This window comes from Bufo bufo, chromosome 6 (genome assembly GCF_905171765.1).
Source record: "Bufo bufo chromosome 6, aBufBuf1.1, whole genome shotgun sequence".
Classification (NCBI taxonomy): Eukaryota; Metazoa; Chordata; class Amphibia; order Anura; family Bufonidae; genus Bufo; species Bufo bufo.
This window is the reverse complement of record NC_053394.1, coordinates 20852279-20879789: the sequence shown is the minus strand read 5'-3', so window position 1 is coordinate 20879789 and position 27511 is coordinate 20852279. Positions and strand designations below refer to the sequence as shown.

General features: G+C 47.5%; 2 protein-coding genes across 10 annotated transcripts in view; both read right to left on the bottom strand.

Annotated features, from left to right (window-relative positions):
* LOC121006028 (M1-specific T cell receptor beta chain-like) overlaps positions 1-27511 on the bottom strand; it is a 961123-nt gene that overhangs the window by 435994 nt on the left and 497618 nt on the right. The window lies entirely within an intron of this gene.
* Positions 313-26579, bottom strand: LOC121004216 (trypsin-like). The gene is made up of 5 exons (XM_040436385.1): positions 26555-26579; positions 23341-23491; positions 10694-10947; positions 8932-9068; positions 313-462 (listed from the first exon to the last, which is right to left on the bottom strand). The coding sequence occupies exons 1-5, from the start codon at positions 26577-26579 to the stop codon at positions 313-315; spliced, it is 717 nt and encodes a 238-aa protein (XP_040292319.1).

Below are 27511 nucleotides of genomic sequence, written 5' to 3'. Positions count from 1 at the left end.
GTATAACTTTTATTTGCAGTTCCAGTTCCGACCACATGGTGTGCTGTTGGGGAGAATATGCTAATTAAAGGAATATGGTGTCTTTTATCCAGGCACAGGTAGTAAGATAACATACAGTGACACCTAGTGGTAGCATTTTATCTCTGTGGATTGTACAATATGTACAGCACATAGCGACAATATATGACAGCATCTATTTGTAATATAAGAGTTTTTGAAATGATATGACTGTTCACAGATCTTCAGCAGAGTTATAGTTCATTGAAATATTCAAGACAGGAGTAAACAGGAGGCCAGTGAGAAGTACAAGATTTAATTTGCAGCAATAGTGTCTTGGATCCAGTTATTATAGTTGCAGACCCTGGTGTAGACTCCCGGGTAGTTCTTCAGGGCACAGCCATATCCCCAGGAGACAACACCCTGCAGTTCTCCATTACATACGACAGGTCCTCCAGAGTCACCCTGAAGAATAAGCAAAAGTCACTTTGGTTACCAGTTGACAACATTGAAGAAAATGGACTTGTCAGGTCTACATTACTCAATGGGAATTATGCTATGGACAATGAAAATGAAAATGTCAGCCATGTTCTCCTATGGACTGGAATGTGGATGGGCAAAGGGAAGAATTAATATTGACCTGCAAAACTTCAAAACGAGGTTGCTCACATCACAACCACTGGGTGGCCACATATAGACACATACAGCATAAATAACTCCCAACAATGCATCACAGAATCATATTTTTTTTTTTCACAGCTGTAGTTCATGTAGTCATGTAGTTCCACTGATCTCAGTATATGCTGAGCCAAAAGGAAGGCAAGGAAGGACACATATGTGGAATATCTCGCAGATGCCTTATGAGTCCTTCTTGCCTCCCAAAATCAGATACATTGAACTTAAAGTGGTTGTCCATGCTTTTAATATTGATGACTAGGGATGAGCAAACTTGTGTTTCAAGTTCGACGTACACGGTTCAGGTTATCTAAGAATTCTGTGATGGATTCTGCTACCACGGATCATAAGTTATCTGATAAATGTATGCTGCTTATTTGTGGTGGAGATGTTCAATCTCTCCTTCACACTAAAGCAATGGTCACTCTCCTGCCCTCTTGGTCTGTTACTGCACTGACACATTCATAGAGCTAAGGCTTTACTCACTGGTTCTGTCTAACACAGGTTAGCTACCTAGATGATTAGCTATCACCTCAAAGTGCATTCACTAATGCTGCCTGTATTGACGACTAGCTAGCTAACTGATATATCTAGGTAGGTAGTTGACACACACTAAGAATTGCTCATTGTTTTTAGACTATCTGACTGAACCATGAGATGGCAGCAGAGGAACTGACTCACTAGTGCTAGCTGAAATTGCAATCTGACTACCTATAGGCTAAAGCTGCAGCAGTGGAACAGATATTAAAACCTAAGTCTGCCCCCCGACATCTTTCGGCAGTAACCTGGCTTCCTCAGGGGTAGAGGGCAGAATTGAAATAAGTGACCCTAAGGTGATCCTTGTGGATTTGAATTCATAGAGCAAAGCGGATAGTATTGTGAGGTATATCACATGCACTTCAAATAACAGAGATTTGGTATTGCACTGTTTTGCTCGTCCTCTCCACCAGAGGAATGAGAGGTGAGAAGTTCTCTTTGTAGTGGGGGTCCAGAAGGATGAACAACCAGTAATCCGTGTTGTCTAAAATGTGTATAACGCGTGGGTCGTGGGAAAGGCAGCCTAACATGAAGTCAGCCATGTGTGCCAGAGTACCAACAGGCAAAACTTTACTGTCATCAGAATGATCACTCTCAATCTCCTCATCCTCTTCCTCCTCTTCATCGTCCAATTTGCGCTGAGAAGATGAACTCAGGGTGGTCTGGCTATCACCCAGTGTAATGTCTTCCCCCATTTCCACCTCTTCCACATGCGTTGTCATTAATTGTGATCAGCGAGCGTTTGAGTAGAGTAGACACAGAAGTGGGATGGTTAATAGCTATAATAGCGTTATCGCCGCTCACCATCTGCAGGGCCGCTGATAGGCCAGTACAGCTGGCCCAGTTGTACCGGGCCCGGCTGGCAGGGGGGCCCGGGCTGCCGACTCCCGAGCCATTTTAATTTTTTTGCTGTCAGTGGGCTGGCTCCAGTAACAGCAGGCAGTGTGGGGGCGGCGCTCACTCACTGACGTCACACGCCTGCTCCTCCCACTAGGCGGCGCAGGCGCGTGACGTCAGTGAGTGAGCGCTGCCGCCCGCACTTGTTACTGGAGGCTGGAGGGTGGAGGGAGGAGGCAGGAGCTGAATGTAAGGTAGTAGTTTAGTAAAGAGATGAGCGCTGTGCCTGTGCTAAAATTAAAGTTACTGTCTGCAGCCTGCACGGCTGCACCGATTTATTAATGTATACTACTGTGAGTGGCGGGGGGGGATCTATATGGATGACGTCATGACGGCACTGTTATAGGGAGGGCGGGGGATCCGTGGATGGCACTGTTATGGGGGGGGGGTCTGTCATGTGGATGACACTTATGGGGGGGGCCGGGGGGTCTGTGGATGACACTTATGGGGGGGATCTGTGGATGGCACCATTATGGAGGGGGATCTGTGGATGACACTGTTATGGGGGGGATCTGTGGATGACACTGTTATGGGGGGATCTGTGGATGACTGTTATGGGGGGGATCTGTGGATGGCACTGTTATGGAGGGTATCTGTGAATGGCACTGTTATGGAGGGGTATCTGTGGATGACACATAGCATAAGATGCTATATACGGTATGTGTCATCCACAGATCCCCCTCTATAACAGTGCCATCCACAGATCCCCCCATAACAGTGCCATCCACAGATCCCCCCATAACAGTGCCATCCACAGATCCCCTCCATAACAGTGCCATCCACAGATCCCCTCCATAACAGTGCCATCCACAGATCCTCTCCATAACAGTGCCATCCACAGATCCCCTCCATAACAGTGCCATCCACAGATCCCCTCCATAACAGTGCCATCCACAGATCCCCTCCATAACAGTGCCATCCACAGATCCCCTCCATAACAGTGCCATCCACAGATCCCCTCCATAACAGTGCCATCCACAGATCCCCTCCATAAAAGTGCCATTCACAGATCCCCTCCATAACAGTGCCATTCACAGATCCCCTCCATAACAGCGCCATTCACAGACGACCCCCCAGCGCCATAAATATCACTTGTAGACAAATCTGCATGTTGTTTCAAGGCGGCGTCTGGGGAGGGGCCAAGGGCGGGGCCAGGGGTGTGGCTGAAGGAGGGATCAGGGGGTGGAGCTGAAGGGGGCCCCGTCATGTATGCTGTACGGGGCCCCATGATTTCTATCAGCGGCCCTGACCATCTGTGTTGATTCCTCAAAGTTTCTTAAAACCTCACATAAGTCAGACATCCATGCCCACTCCTCGCTTGTAAATAGCGGAAGCTTACTGCCCTCTGCTGCTCACAAAGCCTGGCCAACATGTGGAACTTCGAGTTCCAGCGTGTGCTCACATCACACAACAGCCGGTGAGCTGGCAATTTCAAGCGCTGCTGCAGCATTGACAGACCGGCTGAAGCCGGTGTACCTTCACCAGTAGCTCAGGCAAATTGGGGTAGGTTTTGAGAAACTGTTGAACCACTAAGTTTAAGAGGTGGGCTAGGCATGGGATATGTCTGAGCTTGCCAAGCTCTGAAGCAGCCACCAAGTTACGGCCAGTGATGGCCAGTTCGCAGTGGTCGCCGATGAACACATGCGATCTGCCATCTTTATTCCCAAGCCCGGCGATGCAGAGGTAAGTCCTTACCTGTGCCTGCACTGCAAGCCGCTCTGAAACATATGCGGTCACCGGGAGCAGGCAGTTCCGAGAACAGCCCGATGAAGGCTGTTCTCGGAACTGCCTGCTCCCGGTGACCGCATGTATTTCAGAGCGGCTCGCGGTGCAGGCACAGGTAAGGACTTACCTCTGCATCGCCGGGCTTGGGAATAAAGATGGCAGATCGCATGTGTTCGTCGGCGAACACTGCGAACTGGCCATTACTAGTTACGGCCATTATCAGACACAACCATACCTGGTTCTAGGTTGAGTGTCGAGAGCCATAGCTCAGTCTGGTCTCTTATCCCCTGCCACAGCTCTGCGACGGTGTGCTGTTTGTCCCCTAAGCATATCAGCTTCCCCACTGCAGTGCTACACTGCTTCCAGCTACCGACTGATGACTGACTGGTGCTGCACGTGGATAATTCCGAGGTGGAAATAGAGGAGGAGGCAGAGGAGGAGAAGTGGGGGTTGGTGCCACTAACGTAGGTGCTGGTGGAAACCCTGATTGACATAGGGCCCGCAATCCTTGGCGTCGGTAGCACCTGTGCCATCCGAGGGTGAGACTTGCTCCCAGCCTCCACAACATTCACCCAGTGTGCCGTCAGGGAAATATAGCATCCCTGGCCGAATGCACTTGTCCATGTGTCCGTGGTTAAGTGGACCTTCCAAGTAACTGCATTGGTCAGGGCACGTGTGATGTTACGGAACACATGTTGGTGTAAGGCAGGCACGGCACACCTTGAAAAATAGTGGGTGCTGGGGACTGCGTAATGCAGGACTGTTGCCGACATCAGGCTGCGGAAGGCCTCAGTGTCCACTAGTCTAAATAGCAACATTTCCAGGACAAGTAATTTGGAAAGCTGCGCATTTAGTGCTATGGCCTGTGGGTGGGTGGTTGGGTACTTTTGCGTGCGTTCAAAGGCCAGGGGTAAGGAAATTTGGACGCTGCACTGGGACACGGATGTGATCGCTAATTGTGCTTGCGAAGGTCCAGGTGCAGGGTGAGAGGTATCCGGTCCTGCGCCTTCAACAGGGGATTGGCCAGCACGTAACAGAGGGGAAAAGGAGGCAGTGGTGTGACCCGCAGACACAGCTTGTGGACCCAGGCATTCGTCCCACTTATTACGGTGCTTGGATGCCATGTGGCGGATCATGCTGGTGGTGGTGAGGTTGCTAGTGTTCAAGCCCCGTCTCATTTTCGTATGGCACAGGTTGCAAACTACTATTCGTTTGTCGTCCGCACTTTATTCAAAAAAGCGCCAGACTGCGGAACATCTACCCCTTGGCAAGGGAGGTTTCTGCAAGGGGGTGCTCCATGGAACAGTTGCGGGCCTGTTTGGTGTGGCCCGCCTTCTCTCTTTTGCCACCCCACTGCCTCTTCCAGCCTGTTGCGGTGCTGCAGATCCCTCCCCCTCTGTACTGCTCTCCTCACTCGGCTTGCCACCTTCCCAGGTTGGGTCAGTGACCTCATCATCCACCACCTCCTCTTCCACTTCTTCACTCTGATCATCCTCCTGATTTGTTGACCTAACCACAACCTCAGTGATTGCCAACTGTGTCTCATCCTCTTCATCAACCTCTGGAGACAGTTGAAAGGGATTTTTCATAACCTTTGCTATCTGATATATAATATATATATATATATATATATATATATATATATATATATATATACAGTACAGACCAAAAGTTTGGACACACCTTCTCATTCAAAGATTTTTCTTTATTTTCATGACTATGAAGGCATCAAAACTATGAATTAACACATGTGGAATTATATACATAACAAACAAGTGTGAAACAACTGAAAATATGTCATATTCTAGGTTCTTCAAAGTAGCCACCTTTTGATTTGATTACTGCTTTGCACACTCTTGGCATTCTCTTGATGAGCTTCAAGAGGTAGTCCCCTGAAATGGTTTTCACTTCACAGGTGTGCCCTGTCAGGTTTAATAAGTGGGATTTCTTGCCTTATAAATGGGGTTGGGACCATCAGTGGCGTTGAGGAGAAGTAAGGTGGATACACAGCTGATAGTCCTACTGAATAGACTGTTAGAATTTGTATTATGGCAAGAAAAAAGCAGCTAAGTAAAGAAAAACGAGTGGCCATCATTACTTTAAGAAATGAAGGTCAGTCAGTCAGCCGAAAAATTGGGAAAACTTTGAAAGTAAGGGCTATTTGACCATGAAGGAGAGTGATGGGGTGCTGCGCCAGATGACCTGGCCTCCACAGTCACCGGATCTGAACCCAATCGAGATGGTTTGGGGTGAGCTGGACCGCAGAGTGAAGGCAAAAGGGCCAACAAGTGCCAAGCATCTCTGGAAACTCCTTCAAGACTGTTGGAAGACCATTTCAGGGGACTACCTCTTGAAGCTCATCAAGAGAATGCCAAGAGTGTGCAAAGCAGTAATCGAAGCAAAAGGTGGCTACTTTGAAGAACCTAGAATATGACATATTTTCAGTTGTTTCACACTTGTTTGTTATGTATATAATTCCACATGTGTTAATTCATAGTTTTGATGCTTTCATAGTCATGAAAATAAAGAAAAATCTTTGAATGAGAAGGTGTGTCCAAACTTTTGGTCTGTACTGTATATATATATATATATATATATATATATTTATATTTTGATATAGGAATCAGGAACTGTCCCTGGTATTGATTATACAGGCTCTAGAGATAATACACTTAATTTCCCTTGAAATGCAGTGTTCAAGAATGCTCTTAATTACAGCATGCATACACATCCCACCAGATGTTGACACTACAAAGAAGACAGACAGGTATCATTTGGAAATTCACTAGCACCTCCCTGTTACCCCCTGAACAGGTTTACACCAAATAGATAAGAGGAACCTCGCATACATGACATCATGTTGTCCCAACTCCAAACATTAGCAACGTCAGCAGACATCACTTACTGGGAGCTCCAAGTGTTGACCAAAGACGCTAGCCCCCATTCTTATACTCCAAATACATGGTTTAGGCCACAAAGTACTCAAACAAACAATTGAGGAGGTAAGTAAAAGGTTTTGTGCAGAGAATCTAAAGCAAGTTACAGAAAGTATGATTTCAAGATGTCTCATCTGTGCTAGAAACAATGTTCAGGGGAAGAAAGTAGGCCACCATGAACACTTACTGCCCCCACAGGGACCATTTCAGGAACTGCAAATTGATTTTACACACATGCCAAAAGCAACAAATGGGTGTAAAATGATTTTGGTAATTGTTGACTGGTTCAGAAGGTGGCCAGAGGCTTTTGTGGTAAGAAAAGAGGATGCAAAAACTGTAGCTAAAATTTTGTGTAAGGAAATCATTCCCAGGTGGGGATACCCAGTCAGAATCAGCTCTGATAACGGAACCTCATTCACAGCAAATCTAATTGCCGTTCACCACTGTCATTTTCTTGTGGGTGTGGATTCTCAAGAGGTTGGGAATCAGGGTACAATATCTCATGTCCCTCTTCAAGCGTGCTTGGTAATGGCGCTGAAAAGAGCTCCTCGGAATATCTGAGTGTGGGATCACTATATATTGCTGCTGTCACACACAATAGTCTTTAAAAGGACTTTTGGGTCTCTGAAATGTTTTTATACACTTATAATATTCGATTACACTCCCTACACTCTCTGTCCCTTCCTTTCCTCAGCTCCCCCTGACTTAGGCCTATTGCACACGACCTTAGGTGTCCCGTTGCCGTATTGCGGACAGCATATGCGAATCCGTGTGCATCGCGGACGCGGACCAATTGACTTGAATGGGTCCGCAAATTGGGAGATGCGGAATGGTGTGGAACGGAAGCAGTGCACTACAGAGTGCTTCCGTGGTGTTTCGTCCCGTACTTTGGTTCCACAAAAAGATAGAACATGTCCTATCTTTTTGCAAAACGCCGGATCGCGGACCCATTAAAGTGAATGGGTCCATGATCCGCTGCGGCTGCCCCACAGTGGGTGATCGTGCATTGCAGCCCGCACACGTTCGTGCGCAAGAGGCCTTAGAATGAGCCGAACACGCATCATCGGGTGCTATATAGCACCCGATGACGCGTTACAGCCAGCCAATCACTGTAATGCCAGCAGCCAACATGGCTACTGGCATTACAGTGAGGGCAGTACTTACCTGCACGTTCATTGGTTGCTTAGCAGCCAAAAACGTGCGGGGAGGAGACTTGAGCATTGCGCTTGAGCACATGCGGTACTTGGCCGAGTACCGCCATGTGCCGAGCATAGCGATGCTCGAGCCGAACTGGTATTCGCTCAACACTAGTGATAGCTAATCATCTAGGTAGCTTACCCGTGATAGACAGAACCAGTGAGTAAAGCCTTAGCTCTTTACGTGGGTCAGTGCAGGAAGTGTGTAGGAGAGAGTGCACATCTCCGCCACAAATAAGCAGCATACCTTCATCAGATGCTGTTTGCAGTGAACAGGAGGTTTTAAACACTTTTCTAGGCTCACGCTTTTTAAAATAAATATATTAATAAAAGTTACATTTTAGTGCTTTAGATAGATCTGGGTCAAGTGAAGTAATGAGCCCTTGAGGCTTATAGTGGTTCTTTGTTAGAGACAGGAGATGGCACATGCGCACGGCATACAGCTGATCAGACCCCCGCCGATCTGAGGATAGGTCATCAATATTAAGAGCCTGGAAAACCCCTTCAATACATGATGGGAGTAATACTTTTGTTCTAGGTAGAAAGGAGAGAAAAGCAAATAGATTCGTAAGAATTCGTTTGTCCCATCAACACGAGTTGCTGCTGAGGATGCTCCCCCTGCCACTTGATTGGCTGACCCTGATAATCTTGCGCTTGTGCCGCTGCTCTGAGTAGCAAGCAAATAATTCAGAGGCTATGCTTGGCTTCATGTGCCGCTACTAGAAAGAGAAATGGTGCATATACAGTCACTGCTCCAGTAGCAAAAGCAGAGCCTCTGCACTTGTGTCACAGTGCAGACATTAGATTATAAGGGTTGGCAAAGATATCCGACCCTGTCAATCAAGCTGCAAGGGGAACGTCATCAGCAGCAGGGACAACACCTCGTAGTAACAAATCGATTCGCTCTTCTCTAGTAGAGGGCCATTTCCTGTGGTCTATAGAGGGTTTATGATGGTGAGATAGGTTACCTGGCAGGAATCTTTCCCTCCTTCAAGGTAGCCAACACAGATCATATTAGCCGTGATCTCTCCGGGATAGGCGTTATTACACTGAGCATCAGTCAGGACTGGAACATCCACGCAATGCAGCAGATCGGGGTAGTTAGCTAAAATAATAGAAAATAAAATTAGCGATAAGTACATCATCCTAGATATTGTATTACACAAAAAGCACTGCATGCAATGGTTTAACTGGCTTTTTAAAGGGAATGTCCACCTTTTATATGTTTTACCCTAAATAGACCCACAGTTGTGTGCTGATGACTTTCATGATGCTGTATTTCTGTATACCATTGTTTTTAGTATTTCAAATCTCCTATGTAGACATAGTATTAAATAAACTCACTACGATTACCTGCAGCCACCACTAGGGGGAGCTTGCAGCATAGATAATTGTACAGCTGCCATTGAGCTCAAGTATGAGTTCTCCATCCAATGGCGGCTGTAAAATAGCAACATTATTATTATCTGTTTAACTTAATAAGTAAAAAAATAAATACATTTTTTGTTACTTAGTTTGAAAAAATTCTGGAAATTTAAGAATTTCCAAACAGCAATCTGACTATTTGGCCTCATGCACATGACCGTTCCATTTTTTGCGGTCCGCAAACAGCAGATCCGCAAAAAAACAGAAGCCGCCCGCGTGCCTTCCGCAATTTGCGGAACGGAACTGGCGGCCCATTGTAGAAATGCCTATTCTTGTCCGCAAAACGGACAAGAATAGGACATGTTATATTTTTTTGGCGGAGCCACAGAACGGAGCAACGGATGCGGACAGGACACGGAGTGCTGTCCGTATCTTTTGCGGCCCCATTGAAGTTAATGGGTCCGCACCCGAGCCGCAAAGACTGCGGCTCGGATGCGGACCCAAACAACGGTCGTGTGCATAAGGCATTATAAGGCTATATTCTGTATTTCATTAACAGAATTTTGTACATGCTGAAAAATGAAAATGTATTTAAAGGGATTTTCCAAGGAGAGTAAAAAATAAGAGAGTTGGACATGCTAAAAAAGAAAGAAAGAAACTTTACACAACTCCACTGATCCTCTGCAGGACACACTGGAGTGCACCTAGCTTTTATGCTGCCTGAGTCGAAAACTGAAATGGCGTCTGCTCCCAATGTCAATTTCTTAACCTAATCCCTTTGCTACAATGAAAGCACTCATTGCCCATGGCCCTTCCGCTGCCCCTCTCTTGCCCCTACCTGGTGCTGCCTGAGGCAATCGCCTCACCTGGCCTCATTGGTGGTGCGCCCCTGAGGACACAGTAGTAAAGGTTTGCCACTGGCCTTAGCATGCACCCAGCTCAGTGGTTGGCTGAGAAGTCCTTTTGTAGCATTTCTCTTCTGAATCTTGTTCAATTCCAAGCTGCAACGGAAAAAGAATCAGGGAATGGTGCAGCATTGAAACAGCAGTAGCAGGGGATCGGCGGATGCGAGTATGGCTTCTTTTTTTATTGTTGTGGCCTTTTTTTATGAATTTTTTTCTGCAAGAACCCCTTTTAAACATAATGGGATTTTTTAACAACTTTTTAAAATGTCATGGACCTAGCATTATATTTATCCAGAATAAGAGCACTGACCTTGGTGATGGCCCCATTTTGGTGGCCACATTTCTAGGACCTATCTCTGGATGCAGTGCAACACAATTCATTTCTATGGGCAATACTATATATTTTTGGAATAGTTGATGCATTCGGATGTCCTGTAGCTCTAAAGTTTCATAAACTTACTTCCACTGCTGAGGGTATTACCCCATCCGGAGATCAGACAGCTGGACCCGGCAGCGACACATCCTGAGGGCAAAGGAATAGTGTTGACAAAGGCATTGAGGGTGGCAGGAGAGGACAGCTTGATCAGGAGAATATCGTTGTCCAGGGTTCTGGAGTTGTACCTGGGATGTTTTATGGACTTGGCATTGCTTATGAACTGCTCGGTCCCTTCACTTACAGCAATGTTATGTTCTCCCAGCCTCACTTCTACTTTCCTGTAATGAATAGCATAGCCATTACCTACATATGAATGTACAGAAAAAACTGTTAGCAAGTTGATACATTGATTTTCTGTCCAGATTAAAGTCTATGGACACCTTTGGGGACAAGGTCGGAGTCCCGGCATCACCACCGATCAGCTATTTCAGATAGCCTCGATGCTCACCGGAGCTCTGATGAGCACTGTGGCCTCCTGGCAGATTACCAAGCACAGCTCTGTACCGAGTATAGTGCTTGGTATTGCAGCTCAGCCCCACTGACTTGAATGGGACTGAGCTGCAACTAGACCACTTGACCAATGTACAGTGACATTACAGGCCTAGGAAAGGGGCGCAGAGCTCACAGATCACCCAGCCTTTTCTAACAGCTGATTGTGGGGGGGCCCAAGTGTCGGACCCCAACAAATCCTATATTAATGACCTGTCCTGAGGATAGGTCATTCATCAATATCTTTTCCAGGATAAACCCTTTAAATAAGTGTTGGTGAGTAGTGTTGAGCGAACAGTTCGAGCATAGTTCGGGTCCGTACCGAATTTTGGGGTGTTCGTGACACGGACCCGAACCCGAACTTTTTCGTAAAAGTTCGGGTTCGGGTTCGTCGTTCGGCATGTATTTTGGCGCATTTTGAAAGGCTGCAAAGCAGCCAATCAACATGCATCATACTACTTGCCCTAAGATGCCATCGCAGCCATGCCTACTATTGACAAGGCTGTGATTGGCCAAGTGCAGCATGTGACTCAGCCTCTTATAAGCTTGTGCGCACGTCGGGACGTGCTCACTCCCGATGTGAATAGAACAGGGATAGACGCAGCTGATGCTAGGGCGAGAATAGGCAGGGATAATTGAATAACTGGAAGCAAATTTCTCTCCTCCACCTGTGATTCATCTGAACAACTGCAGCTGAGCTGCTTTTTTGATAGGGATTGGCTATTTTTAGAGTGGCCAGAGTGATTTTTCCATCCACATGTACCTGGGCTGACCGCCGGCCGCCATTTTGCGACTTGTAGTGCTGCAGCAGAAGCTGCCACAGTGTGCATTCCAAAGCTCCAAACAAGTCAGACATCTACACCTGGGATTCAGACCAATAGCGATTTAGCAGCACAGTCCAAGGCTATTTTTTTTAAAGGTTGTGCAGACCATTTTGTGGCACATGTTACTGGGCTGATAGGCGGCGGCCATCTTGGGACTAGTGCTGCAGCACAATCTCTCCCAACGTCCATTAATCACTTGTAATAGTGGTCTGTGCCATAGAAATCCTACATCAGGGACTTGGGTGTGCTTGTGTCACCCCTACTAATACCAGTCCACCTGTAATCCATACAGTGAAAAGCCATAAAGTATTCCAGTGAGGGGATTTTTTTTATTTAAAAAAGGCCAAGTTAGTTTATCTGGCGTTCAATATACTAGATACAGTTAGGCCTGCGTTTCATACATCTGGAATTAGCAAACTAATGTGCTGGGGTTGGGAAAACATATATGTACCCATACTAGAATCTGTCAAAGAAAGCGGTACTCACATATAACAGTCATTCCATCTGTAATCCATACAGTCAAAAGACTGAAAGTATTCCAGTGAGGGGATTTTTTTTATTTAAAAAAGGCCAAGTTAGTTTATCTGGCGTCAGCGATGGACTGGCCATCGGGAGTACCGGGAGAATCCCGGTGGGCCGATCGAATTATGGGCCGGCCAGGGCCGCCATCAGGGGGCCCTGGCCGCACGACCCCCCTGCACGCACAGTACACTCAGCGGCGGCATCACTACCAGACGGGGGCGGGGCGGTTATCAGCGAGGCCCTGATAGACTGAAGAGAGATGTTAGCCCCGCCCCCGGCTCAGCTGAATAGATGGATGTGAGCCCCGCCTCCTGCTTCGCCCTCCAGCGCAGCTGAATGAATGTGAGCCCCTCCCCTACTGCTGCTCAGCCCCCCGTTTAGCAGAATGGATGGCTGTGGGCACCGCCACCACCCCTCCTGCCGCTCCGCCCCCGGCTCTGCTGAATGGATGGATGTGAGCCACGCCTCTCTTGTTTCCCCGCCCCTCTATTTGCTCCGCCCCAGGCTCTGCTGAATGGATGTATGTGAGCCCCGCCCCTTTATTTGCTCCGCCCCCGGTGGGCCGGTCAGTGGGCCGGTCTGGCTGAAGTCCAGGGCCACTTTATTGTCCCAGTCCATCCCTGTCTGGCGTTCAATATACTAGATACAGTTAGGCCTGCGTTTCATACATCTGGAATTAGCAAACTAATGTGCTGGGGTTGGGAAAACATATATGTACCCATACTAGAATCTGTCAAAGAAAGCGGTACTCACATATAACAGTCATTCCATCTGTAATCCATACAGTCAAAAGACTGAAAGTATTCCAGTGAGGGGATTTTTTTTATTTAAAAAAGGCCAAGTTAGTTTATCTGGCGTTCAATATACTAGATACAGTTAGGCCTGCGTTTCATACATCTGGAATTAGCAAACTAATGTGCTGGGGTTGGGAAAACATATATGTACCCATACTAGAATCTGTCAAAGAAAGCGGTACTCACATATAACAGTCATTCCATCTGTAATCCATACAGTCAAAAGACTGAAAGTATTCCAGTGAGGGGATTTTTTTTATTTAAAAAAGGCCAAGTTAGTTTATCTGGCGTTCAATATACTAGATACAGTTAGGCCTGCGTTTCATACATCTGGAATTAGCAAACTAATGTGCTGGGGTTGGGAAAACATATATGTACCCATACTAGAATCTGTCAAAGAAAGCGGTACTCACATATAACAGTCATTCCATCTGTAATCCATACAGTCAAAAGACTGAAAGTATTCCAGTGAGGGAATTTTTTTTTTATTTAAAAAAGGCCAAGTTAGTTTATCTGGCGTTCAATATACTAGATACAGTTAGGCCTGCGTTTCATACATCTGGAATTAGCAAACTAATGTGCTGGGGTTGGGAAAACATATATGTACCCATACTAGAATCTGTCAAAGAAAGCGGTACTCACATATAACAGTCATTCCATCTGTAATCCATACAGTCAAAAGACTGTAAGTATTCCAGTGAGGGGATTTTGCTTATAAAAAATAATATATTTCATTGTGGTGCGAGTTGAATCGCAACAATGAAGAAAAATACTATTAAGGGACGAGGACGCGGTCGTGGTGGTGTCCGTGGAGCCTCTGTTGCTGGTAGAGGACGTGGCCGTTCGGCCCCAGGCGCACACAGTAGGGAACGAACTCCCTCAACTAGCCGGCAGAATGTACCGCAATATCTCGTGGGGCCCAATGCCGCTCTTAGGATGGTAAGGCCTGAGCAGGTACAGGCATTAATCGATTGGGTGGCCGACAGTGCTTCCAGCACGTTCACCACATGGTCTTCCACCCAGTCTTCTGCGGAAAGCGCACAGGTGGCACCTGAAAACCAAGCCCATCAGTCTGTCACATCACCCCCAAGCATATCAGGGAAACGGTCTGAGCCACAAGTTATGCAGCAGTCTCTTCTTCTGTTTGAAGACTCTGCTTCCAGGGTTTCCCAGGGGCGTCCACCTAGCCCTTCCCCAGTGGAGGAAGACATACCATGCACTGACGCACAACCACTTATGTCTCCAGATGAAGAGGACATGGGAATACCACCACAGCAGAGTCACCGACTCTCTGATGATGACGAAACACAGGTGCCCACTGCCGCGTCTTTTTGCAGTGTGCAGACTGAACAGGAGGAGGTCAGGGAGGGAGACTGGGTGGAAGACGATGCAGAGGACGATGAGGTCTTAGACCCCACATGGACTGAAGGTCGTGGCGATGACTTTCACAGTTCAGAGGAAGAGGTAGTGGTGAGACCGAGACAACAGCGAAGCCAAAGAGGGAGCAGGGGGCCAAAGCAGACGAGCCGCCGCCCCCTGAGTTCGCCTGCTACTGGACATCGCCAACAGGGACCCAGCCCCACAAAGGCAGCTTCAAAGAGTTCCCTGGCATGGCACTTCTTTAAACAATGTCCTACCGACAAGACCCGAGTGACTTGCACGCTCTGCCATCAGAGCCTGAGGCGAGACATTAACGTTCTGAACCTCAGCACAACCTGCATGACCAGGCATCTACATGCAAAGCATGAACTGCAGTGGGGTACACACCTTAAAAACCAGGCACTCGCTGAGGCTCCCCCTGCTCCCTCTACCGCTGCTGCCTCGGCTTCCGCCTCGAGAGGAATGTTGCCACCTGCCGAGCAGCAAACAGAGGAATTGCCACCGACACCACCACCACCGCCACCGTCAACTAGCGTCTCCACTATATCACACAGCAGCGTTCAGCTCTCAATATCTCAAACCTTAGAGAGGAAGCGCAAATTCCCCCCGAGTCACCCTCGAGCCCTTGGCCTGAACGCCAGCATTTCTAAACTGCTGGCCTTTGAAATGCTGTCATTCCGGCTGGTGGACACAGACAGCTTCAAACAGCTGATGGCCATGGCTGTCCCGCAGTATGTGGTTCCCAGCCGCCACTACTTCTCCAAGACAGCCGTGCCTTCCCTGCACATGCAAGTGTCCGATAAAATCAAGTGTGCACTGCGCAACGCCATTTGTGGCAAGGTCCACCTAACCACAGATACGTGGACCAGTAAGCACGGCCAGGGACGCTATATCTCACTAACTGCACACTGGATGAATGTAGTGGCGGCTGGGCCCCCGGCGGACAGTTCCTTGGCGCACGTCCTTCCGCCCCCTAGGATCGCAGGGCATCATTCTCTGCCTCCTGTAGCCTCCTCCTCCTACTCGGCTTCCTCCTCCACTGCTTCCACCAGCTCATCCGGTCAGCCACACACCTTCACCACCAACTTCAGCACAGCCCGGGGTAAACGTCAGCAGGCCATTCTGAAACTCATATGTTTGGGGGACAGGCCCCACAGCGCAAAGGAGTTGTGGCGGGGTATTGAACAACAGACCGACGAGTGGTTTCTGCCGGTGGGCCTCAAGCCAGGCCTGGTGGTATGCGATAATGGGCGAAATCTCGTGGCAGCTCTGGGACTAGCCGGTTTGACGCACACGCCTTGCCTGGCGCATGTGCTGAACTTGGTGGTGCAGAGGTTCATTCACCACTACCCCAACATGTCAGAGCTGCTGCATAAAGTGCGGGCCGTCTGTGCGCGCTTCCGCCGTTCACATCCTGCCACTGCTCGCCTGTCTGCGCTACAGCGGAACTTCGGCCTTCCCGCTCACCGCCTCATATGCGACGTGCCCACCCGGTGGAACTCCACCTTGCACATGCTGGAGAGACTGTGCGAGCAGCAGCAGGCCATAGTGGAGTTTCAGCTGCAGCACGCTCGCGTCAGTCGTACTGCCGAACAGCACCACTTCACCACCAATGATTGGGCCTCCATGCGAGACCTGTGTGCCCTGCTGCGCTGTTTCGAGTACTCCACCAACATGGCCAGTGGCGATGACACTGTTATCAGCGTTACAATACCACTTCTATGTCTCCTTGAGAAAACACTTAGGGCAATGATGTTAGAGGAGGTGGCCCAGGTGGAGGAGGAGGATGAGGGCTCGTTTCTAACACTTTCGGGCCAGTCTGTTCGAAGTGGCTCAGAGGGAGGTTTGTTTAAGCAGCAGAGGACAGGTTCACAAGTCGCCAGCCAAGGCACTGTACTGGAGGACGAGGAGGATGAGGAGGAGGAGGTGGAGGGGGACGAGGATGACGCAAGTTCACAGCGGGGTGGCAGCCCAGGTCCATCACTGGTGCGTGGCTGGGGGGATACGGTGGACGATGACGATACGCCTCCCACAGAGGACAGCTTGTCCTTACCCATGGGTAGCCTGGCCCACATGAGCGAATATATGCTCCAATGCCTGCGCAACGACAGCAGAGTTGCCCACGTTTTAACGTGTGCAGACTACTGGGTGGCCACCCTGCTGGATCCCCGGTATAAAGACAATGTGCCCACTTTAATTCCTGAACTGGAGCGCGACCGTAAGATGCGCGAGTACAAGCGCACGCTGATAGAGGCGCTCTTGAGAGCATTCCCACATGTCACAGGGGAACAGGTGGAAGGTGAAGGCAGAGGAGTGGCAAGAGGTCGCCAACGCAGCTGTGTCACGGCCAGCTCATCTGAGGGCAGGGTTAGCATGGCAGAAATGTGGAAAGGTTTTGTCTCCACGCCACAGCTATCTGCACCGACACCTGATACGGAACGTGTTAGCAGGAGGCAGCATTTCACTAACATGGTTGAACAGTATGTCTGCACACCCCTCCACATCCTGACGGATGGTTCGGCCCCATTCAACTACTGGGTTTCGAAATTGTCCACGTGGCCAGAGTTAGCATGTTATGCCTTGGAGGTGCTTTCCTGCCCGGCGGCCAGCGTTTTATCTGAACGCGTATTCAGCACGGCAGGGGGCGTCATTACTGACAAGCGCAGCCGCCTGTCCACAGCCAACGTGGACAAGCTGACCTTCATAAAGATGAACCAGGCATGGATCCCACAGGACCTGTCCCTCCCTTGTGCAGAGTAGTCCTTATTAACTGCCTAAAACATGTCTTGTTGTGCTACGGGCCACTTCTTTATTTGATACAAATTTTATGAAACCCACAGTTGAATGAAACTCTTCTCTGTCTGGGCGCCGGGGCCTAACCAGATGAAAGTGGCCGGTTAAACTAACGGGTGACATGAAGCCATAACCTCTGCCATGCTACCTCTGTCTTCTGTCTGGGTGCTGAGGCCTAAGTCAAATAAAGCGGTCTTCTGCTGTGCTGGGGGATATGAAGCTAATCTCTGACCTCTCTCCTCTGTCTGGGTCCAAAGGCCTAAATCACTGAAAGAGGCCTTCTCCTGTGGTGTGTGATATGATGCCAGAATATGTGCTGTGGGGCCTCTCTCCTCTTCCTGGGTGCAGGGGTCAAATAAACTAAATTGTGGCCTACTCCTGTGGTGGTTGATATGATGCCTGATTCTCTGATGTGGAACCTCTCTCCTCTGTTTGGGTGAAGGGGTCAAAGTAACTAAATGGTGGCTTCTCCTGTGGTGGCTGATATGATGCCAGAATATGTGCTGTGGTGCCTCTCTCTTCTTCCTGGGTGCAGGGGTAAAAGTAACTAAATGGTGGCTTCTCCTGTGGTGGCTGATATGATGCCAGAATATGTGCTGTGGGGCCTCTCTCCTCTTCCTGGGTGCAGGGGTCAAAGTAACTCAATGGTGGCTTCTCCTGTGGTGGTTAGTATGATGCCAGAATATGTGCTGTGGGGCCTCTCTCCTCTTCCTGGGTGCAGGGGTCAAAGTAACTCAATGGTGGCTTCTCCTGTGGTGGCTGATATGATGCCAGAATATGTGCTGTGGTGCCTCTCTCCTCTTCCTGGGTGCGGGGGTCAAAGTAACTCAATGGTGGCTTCTCCTGTGGTGGCTGATATGATGCCAGAATATGTGCTGTGGGGCCTCTCTCCTCTTCCTGGGTGCAGGGGTCAAAGTAACTCAATGGTGGCTTCTCCTGTGCTGATTGATATAAAGCTGATGGTTGTGCCATCTGACATGGTTGCCAGGGTCTGATTCAATGGTGGCCTACTCCTGTGGTGGGTGATCTAAATGCCTGATTCTCTGCTGTGAAACCTCTCTCCTCCGTCTGGGTGTAGGGGTCAAAGTCTTTCAAAGTCGCCTTCTCCTGTGCTGATTGATATGAAGCTGATGGTTGTGCCATCTGACATGGTTGCCGGGGTCCCATTAAATTGTGGCCTACTCCTGTGGTGGTTGATATGATGCCTGATTCTCTGATGTGGAACCTCTCTCCTCTGTTTGGGTGAAGGGGTCAAAGTAACTAAATGGTGGCTTCTCCTGTGGTGGCTGATATGATGCCAGAATATGTGCTGTGGTGCCTCTCTCCTCTTCCTGGGTGCAGGGGTCAAAGTAACTAAATGGTGGCTTCTCCTGTGGTGGCTGATATGATGCCAGAATATGTGCTGTGGGGCCTCTCTCCTCTTCCTGGGTGCAGGGGTCAAAGTAACTCAATGGTGGCTTCTCCTGTGGTGGCTGATATGATGCCAGAATATGTGCTGTGGTGCCTCTCTCCTCTGTCTGGGTCCAAAGGCCTAAATCACTGAAAGAGGCCTTCTCCTGTGGTGTGTGATATGATGCCTGAATATGTGCTGTTGTGCCTCTCTCCTCTTCCTGGGTGCGGGGGTCAAAGTAACTCAATGGTGGCTTCTCCTGTGGTGGCTGATATGATGCCAGAATATGTGCTGTGGTGCCTCTCTCCTCTTCCTGGGTGCGGGGGTCAAAGTAACTCAATAATGGCTTCTCCTGTGGTGGCTGATATGATGCCAGAATATGTGCTGTGGGGCCTCTCTCCTCTTCCTGGGTGCAGGGGTCAAAGTAACTCAATGGTGGCTTCTCCTGTGGTGGTTAGTATGATGCCAGAATATGTGCTGTGGGGCCTCTCTCCTCTTCCTGGGTGCAGGGGTCAAAGTAACTCAATGGTGGCTTCTCCTGTGGTGGCTGATATGATGCCAGAATATGTGCTGTGGTGCCTCTCTCCTCTTCCTGGGTGCGGGGGTCAAAGTAACTCAATGGTGGCTTCTCCTGTGGTGGCTGATATGATGCCAGAATATGTGCTGTGGTGCCTCTCTCCTCTTCCTGGGTGCGGGGGTCAAAGTAACTCAATGGTGGCTTCTCCTGTGGTGGCTGATATGATGCCAGAATATGTGCTGTGGGGCCTCTCTCCTCTTCGTGGGTGCAGGGGTCAAAGTAACTCAATGGTGGCTTCTCCTGTGGTGGCTGATATGATGCCAGAATATGTGCTGTGGTGCCTCTCTCCTCTTCCTGGGTGCGGGGGTCAAAGTAACTCAATGGTGGCTTCTCCTGTGGTGGCTGATATGATGCCAGAATATGTGCTGTGGGGCCTCTCTCCTCTTCCTGGGTGCAGGGGTCAAAGTAACTCAATGGTGGCTTCTCCTGTGGTGGCTGATATGATGCCAGAATATGTGCTGTGGTGCCTCTCTCCTCTTCCTGGGTGCAGGGGTCAAAGTAACTCAATGGTGGCTTCTCCTGTGGTGGTTAGTATGATGCCAGAATATGTGCTGTGGGGCCTCTCTCCTCTTCCTGGGTGCAGGGGTCAAAGTAACTCAATGGTGGCTTCTCCTGTGGTGGCTGATATGATGCCAGAATATGAGCTGTGGTGCCTCTCTCCTCTTCCTGGGTGCAGGGGTCAAAGTAACTAAATGGTGGCTTCTCCTGTGGTAGCTGATATGATGCCAGAATATGTGCTGTGGGGCCTCTCTCCTCTTCCTGGGTGCAGGGGTCAAAGTAACTCAATGGTGGCTTCTCCTGTGGTGGCTGATATGATGTCAGAATATGTGCTGTGGTGCCTCTCTCCTCTTCCTGGGTGCAGGGGTCAAAGTAACTCAATGGTGGCTTCTCCTGTGGTGGTTAGTATGATGCCAGAATATGTGCTGTGGGGCCTCTCTCCTCTTCCTGGGTGCAGGGGTCAAAGTAACTCAATGGTGGCTTCTCCTGTGGTGGCTGATATGATGCCAGAATATGTGCTGTGGTGCCTCTCTCCTCTTCCTGGGTGCGGGGGTCAAAGTAACTCAATGGTGGCTTCTCCTGTGGTGGCTGATATGATGCCAGAATATGTGCTGTGGGGCCTCTCTCCTCTTCCTGGGTGCAGGGGTCAAAGTAACTCAATGGTGGCTTCTCCTGTGCTGATTGATATAAAGCTGATGGTTGTGCCATCTGACATGGTTGCCAGGGTCTGATTCAATGGGGGCCTACTCCTGTGGTGGGTGATCTAAATGCCTGATTCTCTGCTGTGAAACCTCTCTCCTCCGTCTGGGTGTAGGGGTCAAAGTCTTTCAAAGTCGCCTTCTCCTGTGCTGATTGATATGAAGCTGATGGTTGTGCCATCTGACATGGTTGCCGGGGTCCCATTAAATTGTGGCCTACTCCTGTGGTGGTTGATATGATGCCTGATTCTCTGATGTGGAACCTCTCTCCTCTGTTTGGGTGAAGGGGTCAAAGTAACTAAATGGTGGCTTCTCCTGTGGTGGCTGATATGATGCCAGAATATGTGCTGTGGTGCCTCTCTCCTCTTCCTGGGTGCGGGGGTCAAAGTAACTCAATGGTGGCTTCTCCTGTGGTGGCTGATATGATGCCAGAATATGTGCTGTGGTGCCTCTCTCCTCTTCCTGGGTGCGGGGGTCAAAGTAACTCAATGGTGGCTTCTCCTGTGGTGGCTGATATGATGCCAGAATATGTGCTGTGGTGCCTCTCTCCTCTTCCTGGGTGCGGGGGTCAAAGTAACTCAATGGTGGCTTCTCCTGTGGTGGTTGATATGATGCCTGATTCTCTGCTGTGAAACCTCTCTCCTCCATCTGGGTGTAGGGGTCAAAGTCTTTCAAAGTCGCCTTCTCCTGTGCTGATTGATATAAAGCTGATGGTTGTGCCATCTGACATGGTTGCCAGGGTCTGATTCAATGGGGGCCTACTCCTGTGGTGGGTGATCTAAATGCCTGATTCTCTGCTGTGAAACCTCTCTCCTCCGTCTGGGTGTAGGGGTCAAAGTCTTTCAAAGTCGCCTTCTCCTGTGCTGATTGATATGAAGCTGATGGTTGTGCCATCTGACATGGTTGCCGGGGTCCCATTAAATTGGGGCCTACTCCTGTGGTGGGTGATCTAAATGCCTGATTCTCTGCTTTGAAACCTCTCTCCTCCGTCCGGGTGTAGGGGTCAAAGTCTGTCAAAGTCGCCTTCTCCTGTGCTGATTGATATAAAGCTTATGCTTGTGCCATCTGACATGGTTGCCGGGGTCTGATTCAATGGTGGCCTACTCCTGTGGTGGGTGATCTAAATGCCTGATTCTCTGCTGTGTAACCTCTCTCCTCCGTCTGGGTGTAGGGGTCAAAGTAACTAAATGGTGGCCTACTCCTGTGGTGGGTGATATGATGCCTGGTTCTCTGCTGTGGGACCTCTCTCCTTTGTCTGGGTGCTGTGGTCAAAATAATAGTAAGTGACCTTCTCCATTGGTGGGTGACTTGAAGCCTGATTCTGTGCTATGGGACCTCACTCCAATTAATATTGTTTAATTTTTATTTATTTTATGTTAACTCATCATTTCCCTATCTACATTTGTTTGCAGGGGATTTAACTACATTTTGCTGCCTTTTGCAGCCCTCTAGCCCTTTCCGGGTGTGTTTTACAGCCTTTTTAGTGCCCAAAAGTTCAGGTCCCCATTGACTTCTATGGGGTTCGGGTTCGGGATGAAGTTCGGGTCGAGTTCGGATCCCGAACCCGAACATTTTTCGAAAGTTCGGCCGAACTCGTCGAACCCGAACATCCAGGTGTTCGCTCAACTCTATTGGTGAGCTAAAAGTAATTTAGAGATAAGGGTTATCAGATGACAGCACAAAGTGAAAATGAAAATAAGATGCTCACAACTAGACTAAAACCTAACCCTTTATGACAAAAATATATTTAAGTAAATTGAGTAAAATTCTATCATAAAAATAATGGCAGTTGAAGAAAGCAGCCATGTTTTTCCTTTAAATAAATTTGAATGAGTAAATTTCTAAAACCTGTTAAAATATAAGCTGGTAATAAAAGCAACTGGCCCAAAGGTTATGCTCCTTTTATCAACCTCAATATAGAGAGTTCACCAACTAGCTATTAAGCCGTCATCTATGTGTCATGAAAAAAATCAACTGTTTTTGTGAATAGTAAGCAGTTTTTTCTTTTATTATTTAGGACTGATATGATTCAATTGGAAAGGTACAGTTTAAGTTGGACCTATTCCTCATGGGTGGGTAACATTCCTCATGGGCAGTGTCAAATTGTGTTGGCACCATCTTCACAAACAATGTAATATTGCCAGATAAGGAAGCAAGAAACCAGCTCAAGGGTCATGCTGATTTTGTTTCCCATCAAGGATGGAAGGAGTGTGAACAAGTGGGGTAAACAACTGTGAAAATACTTTTTAAACTATTATTAAAAAAAAATATGTGGTCCAGTGTTAAACAGAACCAGTAGGGGGGGGCTGTGTTTTTGTTATGGGGTCATCCTTACATCTGTACATTAGCTATGTTTTATTTACAACTTCTCCCTCCCTTTGCATCCCTTGTAGAAGATGTCTACCATGGCTTTGATTTTTAATCCCTTCCCAGACCCCACCCATGAGGAAAGTTAATGGAAACAATCTAAGGGCATCAAGTTACAAGAGAGAACCTTGCTTAAGATGACAGAATCACACACTGTATAGTTACTGGGTGTCAAAATTATAAAATAATAATAAAAGTAGATAGGTAGGTCGATAGCTAAAAAATTATTGTGTCCTCATACACATACTCTGGAGTGATAATGATAAATTTGGACAATCTGATGGATAGATGGTAAGTTATTATTATCTACTTTGTTATGTTACCGTAGTTCTCACTTACTGTTTGTGGCAGTGAGCAGCAGAGACCACCCAAAGGCTGTTTATCAGAGACCCTCCACAGAAGTGATAGCCTGCATTTAGGGACACCTGCCAGGGGACAGAGTTCTTGGCACAGACATAACCTCCAACAATTTTATCATCTTCAAAGGCAACTGAAAAAGAATACAAGTGAAATATCACTCACCAAATATAATATGTGATAATATAACATTATATAATGATATATGTCAAAAATACTTTTATGCAATATGATGTAAATAACATAACATTCTGTATGTAATAAAGCATAAAATATGTAACAGAATATTTATAATGTGAACATATAAGAATTTTCTATATTTCTAAATAAATTTGACATACCTGTATTTTTTGCCCTATAAGATGCACTTTTTCCCCCCCAAAAGTGGGGGCAAAATGGCAGTGCGTCTTATGGGGCGAATGCTGCAATTTACACTGATACACCCCTGCCACAATGCTGCACAGCGCGATCAGCGGGTGTATCAGCGGGGAGGGAGGAGGGGCTGGGGCCGGAGGCCGGCATCTGGTTTTGTAATGGCAGCGGGGCCCTCCAGTTACTGTATTCTATTACAACGGGCCCCACTCACTGTAGTAATCATATCTAACCTGTAGGCAATGTTTAACTATATAAATAATGTGCAATCCAGCCTGTAGTACTTACTACAATCTTCCGTAGCAGGCAGGAGGCCGGCCGGGCGGCAGCGTAACTCACTACGTCACGTGCCTGCTCCTCCCACTTTATAAATATATTGGGGGTCATTCACTACACAGAGACACTGTTATGGGGGGATCTGTAGATGACACATAGCATAAGATGCTATATATGTGTCATCCACAGATCGCCCTCATAGCAGTGTCATGCCATCCACAGATGCCCCCATAACAGTGCCATCCACAGATGCCCCCATAACAGTCCCATCCACAAATGCCTCCATAACAGTGCCATCCACAGATGCCCCCATAACAGTGCCATCCACAGATCCTTCATAACAGTGTCATCCACAGATCAACCATAACAATGTCAGCCACAGATCCCCATAACAGTGCGTCATCCACAGATCCGCCATAATAGTGTCATCCACAGATCCGCCATAATAGTGTCATCCACAGACCACTATTATTTCAAGACCCACCAAAAGAACACCTTTTGGTTCAAAATAAATTTTCTTCTAATTTTCCTCCTCAAAAACGTAGGTGCGTCCTATGGGCCGGTGGATCTTATAGGGCGAAAAATATGGTATACCAATTCAGATTAAAAGAAGATAAAGATTAGCAAATCATGAAATGGGTAAAAAATATTCAAACTTGGCAATTTCTTTATTGAGGAAAATAATCTAATAACACATGTGTATGAGAGGCAAAAGTTCCATTCAATGGGATGACAATCAGGTGTGGGGGTGTCACAATAGGTAGGGAAGGGAACAGCAAACTGAAAGACAAACTAAACAATGGACTAGGACCCACAAGCTAGGGAAAAACAAGGTCACCTCCTAGCAATCCCTGACACACTTTCCCTAGGCTGCTAAGACCATGTGCATACCTCAATGGTAGATATACACATATCATCGTGCCTAAGACTATAACACACTAAACAGACCCTCAGCAATAGGGAAAAAGGGTAAGAGACACCCAGCGCCTTCTACCACTGAAGGCGCTAGCGTCCCCAGTAGAGGCCTAGACCAAACAGAAACCAAAAGGGAAAAGAGAAGGGAAAAGACTTATCTGATACGAGAAGGAGCAGACGATCCACCAAGCATCCAAAGCTCACACAAGGTAGAACTATAACCTGCAAAGGCTATAGGGAAAAAGGGAGGTACAAATAGCTTCACTAATCACCAAAAGAACACCACCTGGGAGAAGGTGGAACTGTGCTCAAACCCACAACAAACAAACTATAAGATCGAGTCACATGCAGCGATTCTGACAGATCTCCTCAAACCACCCACAGGGCAGGGCGTGACAGGGGGCGATCTGTTTTATTAAAAGAACAGGGACCTATCAAAGTTTGATCTTCATTATAAGTTTATGGGTCCAGAGGAGGGCAACTAAAGTAATAACTGGAATGGGGCAACTACAGTACCCTGAAAGATTATCAAAATTAGGGTTATTCACGTTAGAAAAAAGACGACTGAGGGGAGATCTAATTACTATGTATAAATATATCAGGGGTCAGTACAGAGATCTATCCCATCATCTATTTATTCCCAGAACTGTGACGAGGGGACATCCTCTGCGTTTGGAGGAAAGAAGGTCTGTACACAAACATAGAAGAGGATTCTTTACGGGAAGAGCAGTGAGACTATGGAACTCTCTGCCTGAGGAGGTGGTGATGGTGAGTACAATAAAGAAATTCAAGAGGGGCCTGGATGTATTTCTGGAGTGTAATAATATTACAGGCTATGGCTACTAGAGAGGGGTCGTTGATCCAGGGAGATATTCTGATTGCCTGATTGGAGTCGGGAAGGAATTTTTATTCCCCTAAAGTGAGGAAAATTGGCTTCTACCTCACAGGTTTTTTTTTGCCTTCCTCTGGATCAACTTGCAGGATAACAGGCCGAACTGGATGGACAAATGTCTTTTTTCGGCCTTATGTACTATGTTACTATGTTACTAAATGTATCATGGCACAAATGAAGGAGATTTCTGAGCACCTCAGAAGAAGAGTTGTTGATGAATGATCATCAGACTGGAAAATGTTAGAAAACCACCTCTAAAGAATTTGGACTCACCAAACCACAGTCAGACAGACTGTGTACAAATGGAAGAAATTCAAGACCATTACTACCCTAGACAGGACTATTCGACCAATAAAGATCATGGAAGGTGTGCAATAGTCCATGAATAACCAAAAACAGACCCTGTCTGGGTAAAGGTATTATCTCAACAACATACAAATAGCTATGTGACCTATTTCCTAACTTGACCCAGATTAGTAATTAACACATTATAAAATTTAACTTTAATTGATGTATAAAAACTGTGAGCATTAAATAAAGTGTTTTAAAATTGCCGCTCCCTGAGTCAGTCTGATTATTGTGATGAATGCCTGGAGTAAGGTTGTGCACTCTCCTCACCTCACAGCATTAATATTCAAAGCTCTGCCCTAGTAGTCAGTTCAGTGTGTTAGAGATCAACTGACTACTAGGGCAGAGCATTGAATATTAATGCTGTGAGGTGAGGTGAGTACACAACCTTACTCCAGGCATTCATCACAATAACCATACTGACTCAGGAAGCGGCAATTTTAAAACACTTTATTTAGTGCTCACAGTTTTTATACATCAATAAAAGTTACATTTTATAATGTGTTAATAAAAAATCTGGGTCGAGTTAGGTAATAAGCCACATGGCTATTCGTACACTGCTCAAAAAAATAAAGGGAACACTTAAACAACACAATGTAACTCCAAGTCAATCACACTTCTGTGAAATCAAACTGTCCACTTAGGAAGCAACACTGAGTGACAATCAACTTCACATGCTGTTGTGCAAATGGGATAGACAACAGGTGGAAATTATAGGCAACTAGCAAGACACCCCCAATAAAGGAGTGGTTCTGCAGGTGGTGACCACAGACCACTTCTCAGTTCCTATGCTTCCTGGCTGATGTTTTGGTCACTTTTGAATGCTGGCTGTGCTTTCACTCTAGTGGTAGCAAGAGACGGAGTCTACAACCCACACAAGTGGCTCAGGTAGTGCAGCTTATCCAGGATGGCACATCAATGCGAGCTGTGGCAAGAAGGTTTGCTGTGTCTGTCAGCGTAGTGTCCAGAGCATGGAGGCGCTACCAGGAGACAGGCCAGTACATCAGGAGTAGAGTTGAGCAAACACCTGGATGTTCGGGTTCGAGAAGTTCGGCCGAACTTCCCGGAAATGTTCGGGTTCGGGATCCGAACCCAACCCGAACTTCGTCCCGAACCCGAACCCCATTGAAGTCAATGGGGACCCGAACTTTTCGGCACTAAAAAGGCTGTAAAAAAGCCCAGGAAAGAGCTAGAGGGCTGCAAAAAGCAGCAACATGTAGGTAAATCCCCTGCAAACAAATGTGGATAGGGAAATGAATTAAAATAAAAATAAAAAAATAAAAATTAACCAATATCAATTGGACAGAGGTCCCATAGCAGAGAATCTGGCTTCACGTCAGCAGAGAATCA